The following is an 8,754-nucleotide window of genomic DNA, read 5'->3' on the forward strand; positions in this document are numbered from 1 at the left end:
TGGAGTTCAAACTATATTGGAAGTTCAAAAATATTTTAAAACATTTACTCCATGCTGTAGTGTTTAGTTCAGGCTGTTGAAATCCTGCCTGTGAAGGAAGGCGCTGCTAAGATACAGTCAGCCACAGACAGAAAATCACGTAGTGCCTTTGAGGGATAAGTAACAAATTATAACTAATTTTAAAACACATGAGGCAAAGAAATTTTAATAGATCTGTACAGTAAGTAATAAGGTGATAAAAAATGGAAAATTACTTCTTTTCATAGATTAAGACAACTCATGCTAAATGATTTTGTGACCAAGCATGCGCAGAAGTCAACAAAGCTGTATATTTTCTCATATGATTATACAAACCTTTGGGCTCATATAAGGTCTGTTACAAGTTAAGAGCATATTCTTTTACCTACTTTTCAAATCTGCTTCTTCTAAAATAAGTTTGAAGCTTTTTCTTTGTAGTGTTATTATACAGACGCCAACCAGTACTATACAAAGTCTTTCAATGTTACATACTCCTTTTATATTTGTACAAGTCTGTTCCAAGTCGATAGCAGAATGGAAGAGGAAAGTCTCAAATTCACCTGTGGTGATACAGAATATTTTAAGACTTGCAGTTCAGTCACATCATTCAGTTGTTCTGTTTTTGTCAGTTGCATTCACTGAATTGTTCTAAGGTACTAACAAATTGCAACTTGTTTATCCTGTTTTCCCATTCACTGCTATACTGCTATTATTTATAGATACAAAAATAGGGAAACATAAAAAAGGTGTTCTGTAGGTAAGCATTGTGTCTTTTTCAATGTATATAGCTTAAAAGTTTAATTTCTAATTTATTCTATATTATATGAAATTCCTCTTGGAAACCAAATAATTGGGGTACAATTGGATGGTGACTAGCTAGGAAAATGTATGTGACTAAAATATTTCCTTTAAGTGGGTTTTTGCATGTTATTTTTCCTCTTAAAATTTGTAGTTGACATCTTTTCAACTAAAACATCTTTTATGTTAGTTTCAAGATGGTATAGTATGTATTTTGTGTACTTATGATAAAATTTCTGAGATGCTCTTCCTAAACACAACCCTCCCCAAATTTAAAAAAATCAAACCAACTTTGGTCTTTTTCTGTACTTTTAGAGGATTTGCTTTTCCACCGTGTGCACAGGCAACTATTTGCCATTTATCTCCTCTTAAGGTTGGCTTTGGTCATCTTGGTTCAGCGTTGTCAATTCCAGAAAAGCCACTCATACTGCATGCTTAGAGGTGAAGCTTTGAGAAACAGTTTCAGACTTGGATGTGAATATGCACTAGTGTAAAAAAGAAGGAAAAAGTGCTTTTAAATTTCCTGAGAGGGTTGCTGTGTATGTTTGTGATGGGTGCTGAGTGCTCCGCTCTGGAGTCAGTCTCGCTCCGTAGAGAGCACAGCATACCTCACAGGGCTGTAACCTGGCTGCAGCTGAGACCTGCCTGGTATTTGCCCTGCACTCATGCTAGTTCAAATGCAGTCATGATTTAAACAGTGATATAATTTGGGATATAATTAAATAGTGATATAATAGTGATACTGTTTCTGCTGTACACTGGCCAAGTGATTGGTGTAAGAGGATAATTCTGGTTTAGTATGCAGTGCAGTATTTTACCCTAGGTTTAGGGAGCATCTTATGTAAAGCAGTTGACTGAGAAAGTCCTAAGCAAAGCAAAAAGAAAGACCTTTCAGGAAGGCCATGCTGACTATCTTACATAATGAGTTTTTCTTCTTAAGCTCTTTCTGCTCCCCTTGATTTAGAAATCTCTTTAACCTGTGTCAAACCAAGCAGAAGTCTGGGTAAAATGAAGGTGTGAGTTTTGTTTTCATTCTGCTTTCTGTATACTTTTTCCTGCTTCTACTTCTGGCCTTAGGAGCAAATGGCAAACCTCCCTCAACCCCCACAAGAAAAGTTTCCAAATTGTATTTCTACAAAATTTGCTTATTATTGCCAGTTGAGCACAGACTCTTTGGGGTGTGCTTAAGTGAAAGTTACATGGTACTTGTAGTTTAATAGCTCATATCCTGATGAGATGCCTGTTCTTGTGGTAAACCAGACTAGTTGCAGTCTGTCTGTGGTGGGAGAAAACCTACAGCTAATGCAGATCCAGGATGGTCGAATAGCATTGTTAGAGTATTCTTCAGTGTAACTCGTAAGATCTGTGGGTTTTTAATCTCTGTTCCATTCCTTTTCTTTTAAAACAAAATCTGTGTATTACAGGCAAAAGCAGCAAATTAACAATTTACACCAGAAGATAAGGGAGAATGAATTACGAGCTCAACACGCAAGACTGAGCCATTTTGTGAACTGTGAAGAATCTTACATGACTAATCTGCAGGTAGGATGGGTATTTTTCTTTCAGCAAAACTTTCCATTGTCCAGTAACTGACACCTGAAAGCACGCTCACAAGTTACTGCAGGCCAAAATGTAGGGCTTTTGTGATTATTGATGGTTGTGTAGTTGTATAGCTGTAAATTGTCCAGAGAATACCTTCTAAGTGTTGTAGTTTACCTTATATTTCCAGAAATTTAAGTTACATTAACATTTTTTTACATACTGGTTTTGAAATCTTACATAAATGGAGTAAGAATGAGGGGATTGTGACACTGCAAGAATAAGGATTTAACAGAATATGTGTAGCAGTTATATGGGGAGATAAAGTAGTTTGATAAGAGTACCTGAAAACAACTAATGGAAGGTTTTCTGAAGAGGAGGGGGAGGTACTTCCCAAAAGAGTGGTTAGACTGTATTGATAGAATAGATGGAAGAGATAGGAGAAGGCAAACAGACTGGTGGAATACCTCTGTGAAAGACACCTGAAAAGGATATGGGTTAGTACTTGTGGGAACACTTAGTCTGAAAGGGAGTGTGGGGTGTATTTTGGGCATACCTGTCCTAATTTTTATCTAACTAGCACAAATATCAGAAAGTGTAAGGATGGGGTGGCATATGCAAACCACGAAATGCAGATCAGTTTGGGGGCTGTGGCTGCTGCCCTGTTGTAGCACACAGATTCCATCTCCAGACTTCAGCGTATCTAAAAGGCAAGGCAGAAAGAGAATGTTGAAGTCAGATATGCAGAGAAATAGCTTTTCTGTCCCCTGTTTATTACCATATCGTTTTCCATCACAACCGTGCGCCAGGATCTCAGCTAGCGCACTTCAGCGTGACATTAATTATGTCCTTGGAATAGCTCAGCTGCACATCAGTCAGGTGAGAGAGAATCTGGTTTGTTTGAGACTGGAGAGGAATTCAGGCAGAGCCTTGCTGTGAAGTTAGGTATTCAGAAACTTTTTCAGACATCTAGGAATGTGGCTTTTTGTTGTTTCCAGAAGTTCATTTATAAAATATTTTAAATTCTGTCTACATTAAGATTTTTCTTTTTTTTTGGGGGGAAAGGTGGCGGCAGGGGGGATGACCATGCCGAAACTGAAATTTTAGTGTGTGTATCTTAGTATACCATAATACACTTCAAATAAAGCAGCAGACACATTAATCTTTAATAATTTAAAGAGTTAAAAAAGTTTCTAATACATTAGGATTTCTGGTTGATTTGTGTGCCTTCTATAAGATTAATTTACAAATGCAAATCTTTTAATGGAGGCTTTAATTTCTTTTAATGCTTTTCTGAAGGAATGTTGCTAGTTAAAAATACTGTCTGCATAATTTCTTTAAAGATATCAATTTATGTTCTTAAAAGAATCTTGAAACTGAAAGCCTGATGGAATGCATCTCCTCCTTCTTCATCCCACATGCAGTTGATGTGCATTTTGTGCTTGTCTGTCTGTGGGCAGTGGAGGTAGAGCAGTGATATTGAACGGGATGAAATGGAAAGGGAGGAAGGTTTGGTGTACTGGACAGAGGTAGGAGGCCCACCTTCTGGTTGTAGCTGTAGTCTCAGGCTTGTCCCTGCACCATTCTGCACCTCAGATGTGAGAGCTCTAAGGTTTGACTAGTACTAATGATCTGCTTCAGAAGGATCTTGAGATTGGAGCATCTTTAATATATTCATAGCCATTTTATAGAGTGTTATTCCTCCTAGGGGATGGATTGATATTGCAGTGGCAGTGATTTGTTTTGAAAGCACTTTTTGTTTGGATTTTCAGGGGCTTGTTTTGGAAGAAAAATCACACCTCTTCCATAAATTTGAGGGAGAAAGTGGCCCCACAATGTTCATTTGCATCAGTTGTGAATGTAAAAGTGTATTTTTTTGCTCCAGATTCCTGAAATACATGCTGTTACTACGTATTTTAATGTTTGAAAAACCAAACCCCACCCTTCCTGAGAGTGGAAAAAAATGCTGGACTGTTTTCTGCTGTGCTGCTCAAGTGTATGGTGGTATGTGTACATTCATTTGTCTGATTATTGTATTTCTTTTTGTAAGCAACCACAGTACGAGAGCACACCACTGCAACCTCACGTTTCAGAAAGATCATCGTCCCACCTTGAGGAGCTTGAGCGAAAGATTGCAGCAGCTGAGAATAAGGAATTACAGCTCAGTGAATTTGTAAAACAAATTTCAAACAAATCTAATGAGGAGAAAAAGAAGATGGAGGAGAAAGTAAGTGTCTTTCATGTTCCAAATTTCCTTTTGACACTGTTATAGCAGCATATGTTTTGGTTAATAGAAGGCAACTTGGAATGTGAGTTGCTGAGCTATTTTCAAAAGGTAGCTAAATTATCTGTGATAGAAAAATTGATAGTTAGTGATTGTAGGTGTTGGCAGTGGATAAATCTTTAGTAAATACATCCTAAAAAGCGATACTAGATGAAATGGCCATCGTGATAGTGGTTTTAACCAGGTATCAATTCAACTTGCTTTGCAGAAAAGCTGATCAGCTCTAAGAACTGGTACAGTTTGAAGTGTTTATTACACTTCAGACGCTAAAAACATAGAAAGAGAAAAGAGTGTGCAAATGAAATCCCTATTTTTAGCATGGCTTGTGAATGCGGCCCTCGTGCTTTGAGATGCACTTACTGGCCTGTATGTACCTACTCAGCAGGAGTAATTCTCTTGTAGTTTTGCTAGGGATGTGCAGAGTAGGCTTTAGTCTGAGACAAGGAAGGGGCTTAGATGGATGTGTTCTTGGAACTGTCTTGACAAGAGGTTTCTTTGGAGGCTGAAGCAATACCTAGGGGTAGTTTAAATGTCCTGACAGCCTTCCTTTATTGCAAGCCTGGCCTGTATGTACCTACTCAGCAGGAGTAATTCTCTTGTAGTTTTGCTAGGGATGTGCAGAGTAGGCTTTAGTCTGAGACAAGGAAGGGGCTTAGATGGATGTGTTCTTGGAACTGTCTTGACAAGAGGTTTCTTTGGAGGCTGAAGCAATACCTAGGGGTAGTTTAAATGTCCTGACAGCCTTCCTTTATTGCAAGCAGATTGTTACTTTCTCTTTGATCACTGAACCTTACTACTGGGCTTAGATTTATATTATTGCAAGTTCAAGGGGTAGGAGCAGTGTGATACAGTGAAGTGGCAGGTGGAAAGACAAAGAAGAAAGTATAATTAATCTCATATTCTGCCCTGCCATTTCCTATGAACCCTGCAGTATGCTTTTCACTAAGGGTAATGTTCAGGAAGGGCAGAAATTGGATGCTGGTGCTTCCTCCTGTCTGAGCTTTTAGTGCTTATGTCCCTCACTGTGTAAGAACTGCTGCTGTGGGTGGTGGCAGCGATGAGGACCTGTGCAGCAGTGCTTGTGTCAGTGGCAGGGGCTGTAGCCAGGACCCTGATTCACTGCACAGTCCTAATTCGTCCCTTAACACCCATCCTTTCTGTGCTCTGAGAAGAGGCTCTCCAGAGAGAAAGGAAAGGGAGGCAGAACATGTGTTTCTGTAATAAAATTAGTGCCCTTGTCTTAGAGGGAAGACAAGGAGGGAGGGAGGGAGGGAGGAGCTGTGCTGTGTTGCTGCAGGGATGTGGCAGGCTGGGAACCCAAGCAGTAGGCTGGGTGCTGAGCCTGGGGGCAGCCGTCTGTGGAGTTCCTCTGCTGTGCATACAGGGAGATAAGTCCAGAGCCCAAAGGCTTGGTGTCCCAAGTCAGTGGCTGATGTTAGGGGACAAAAATACATTTTCTGTACTGATGAGAGGGATTGTTGCCAGTAGCTGTGATAGGATTATTTCCAAGTGAATGCCTGACTCTTTGCAGAGGGTTTTTTCAGCCCAAAGCCAGATTTGGCCAGGGCGTAGGGAAAATGCTGCTGACGTTCAGGTGAGCTTTGCTTGTGAGTGTATGCTAAAATAACACATGGAAGTTTAGGTTAAGTTTGCTGGCATGGATTCCTACTTCTCTGTCTGCCCTGCTTTTGCAAATAATATTATCTTTTCCTGCTTTGCAGTTTTTAACATGCAAGATTTAAATGGAGTGGAGAGATGGTATGTTTTTGACAATAAGGGACAAGCTGTGACTGTTCAGTGTAAGTGGGAGGAAAGAAAACATAAGGAACACTCCCATTTCCTTGACCATCTTTTGTCAGTGGTGAGAAGTCTAGGAAAGTCTCCCTTACCACAAAAACAGGGTGTATTGGAACTGGGGAAGGTTTGGAGAAGGGCAGCAAAGCACGTAATCATCAGAAAATCACAGGAGGAATTATTAAATTTTCACACTGGAAAAGAAGTGTCTGAAGGGGAGTGTGATGGAGTCCGCAGAGCCACAGGCAACCTGGAAGGGATGGAGGGCAGTCAGCTCCTCACTGCAGCTCCTGTTGGAGGAGTGAGGGAACATCTAGCAAAGTTATAGGAGCCAAGTATGTGATCAACAAAAGGAGCCAATTCCTCCTCCCAGTTCTCTCTAGCAAACCTGTAGATTGTCTCTCTGAAGGCTGTTGTGGATGCTAAGAGCATAGGCAAGCCCAGGGGATAAATGGGTGAGTTGGTGGAAGTGCTGCCTTGGTTCTAAATGCACAGAAATAATAACTGTCCCAGGAGAGTCTCTAAGGTGGAAGCGGATGGAGATTAGAAAAATGTGCTTTGCTTGTTGTTTTCCTACTGCAGAGATCTGCTTATGGCTACTGTTGAAGATATCAGGCTAGAAGGCCTCTTGGTCTGAAGCGCTATGTCCCTTCTGACGCTGGGGTGGATGTGCTTGATGCCTTCCTTCTGAGAAGCTGCAGGGTCAGCAGAGATCAGAGGTGCGGTTTGTTCACTGCTGGCACCGTATCTGTCTGTGCCCCGTGCAGACACACCAAGCAAGGCAGTATTTGTACCACCTTGTGAATAATTCTGGTGCCTGAAGAGAAGGTGTTTTTCCCTTGGGCTTCATGTGTAGTCAGTGCAGGACTGAGGTGACTGAGAGCTCTTTAATTGGCGGTGAAATTTCAGAAGCCTGAAAAACGCTTCCTTGTCATGGCTGGCTGGTAGTGGCGGTAGCGCCTCACAGCTTCCTAGCTGAGGGAGCTTGCTGAGGTAGGTACTGCAGTATTCTCCACTGGTGTCCATGTCACAAATGCCTGGGTTCTTTGTTTTCCTTATGCCAGGCATGAATGTGCCTCTTGACATCTGCAGAATTTGCAGCCCTCACTTTAGTTCTGAGGCATTTCATCTGGAAGTTGGGCTGCTGGGCTGGAAATGATTCAGTTTCCACACCCCTATCCTGCTGGCTGCTGCTTCTCTCTCTGCTATGGGTAATTGTGAAGGACTGCTCTAAGAGACTGCTGATAGCTTGTAGTAATGTTCTTCCATATGATTTCTGTGGCCTTGTTTTTTATATTCAATTGCCAAGAGGTGAGAGCTTTCCTATTTTTTCCTGCCCCAACAAAGTCATCAGCAGTGTGTGTATGAAGGAGGAAATTTAAAAAAGACAAAATCCAAAATTCAAAGCTTGTTTTCCCCTCAGCAGAGTCAACATCAGTGAATGGAAAAAAAAAAAAAAAACACCAAACTTTTTTTTTCATCTCAGGTGACAGAAGGTGGAAAGAGTCCTTGGGGTGATGAAAGGAATTTAGAGAGGGCAAGAGGAATCCTGAGGCAAACACAGTAGCTATTGGGAGGAGAGAGGTTGCAGGAGAGGAAATTCCCTACAGTACGTATACAGGACAAGAAGATTTGGAAACCATGTAATCTTTGTTGTGCAAGTGCTGGAGTATTCTGACTGATCAATTTGTCATCCTTAGTGGTGTGCCAGAAACAGAGGGAAGAGATTCGGTTGGTTAATGGTCAGGCTCCTGGCAATTCTTACTGCGCAGCGTTGCCTTAAATGTGCTTATTTATGTCACTGCCGTAAGGCTTGCGGTGTAGGGGGGTGTGTGGTTCTGAAGCTCATATTGTGGCAAAAGATCATGGCTGAGTTGCAACTTTGACTTACTGAATGTGGGGTTTACTTGGGCTTTGTCTAATCAGAAAGATTTTAAAGCAGCCTGAAAGCTTTGTTCAGTTTTGAGGTCTTGATAAAAGAGAGAAAGATTTCTGGCCTTTTGGCAGTCCTCAGTTTGGTGGCCTGTGCAGAAGGCCATCTCTGGGAAAACTTACTATTGACTAAAACTCTTCAGTAAGCTCTCTTACTGAGCTCTGACATTCAGTGTGTCACACATCTATTTCTCAGTGAGACAGATGGCTGTAGCACCAAAATAAAAGTACATTTAGCATTTACTCCAGTTTGTTGTCTGTGAATTACTACACCTTATTTCAAGCAATAGAGATACTGTTTTTCATTAAATTGGACTATGACTGGGAAATACTCTTTTTTCCTGCCTTCCTTCCCGCTTTTGTGACATAGGTGATAAAGAGAAGTAAAT

The 8,754-nt window shown here is 40.9% G+C and overlaps 1 protein-coding gene across 1 annotated transcript in view; it reads left to right on the forward strand.

The window, feature by feature from the left end:
* Nucleotides 1-8,754, forward strand: part of CEP85L (centrosomal protein 85L) — a 77,794-nt gene that overhangs the window by 58,192 nt on the left and 10,848 nt on the right. The window contains exons 5-6 of the mRNA XM_010171159.2: nt 2,241-2,358; nt 4,406-4,582. Coding sequence (XP_010169461.2) covers nt 2,241-2,358; nt 4,406-4,582 — 295 coding nt within the window. The remainder of the gene's footprint in view (nt 1-2,240; nt 2,359-4,405; nt 4,583-8,754) is intronic.

This window comes from Antrostomus carolinensis, unplaced genomic scaffold (genome assembly GCF_000700745.2).
Source record: "Antrostomus carolinensis isolate BGI_N321 unplaced genomic scaffold, ASM70074v2 scaffold6327, whole genome shotgun sequence".
NCBI lineage: Eukaryota > Metazoa > Chordata > Aves > Caprimulgiformes > Caprimulgidae > Antrostomus > Antrostomus carolinensis.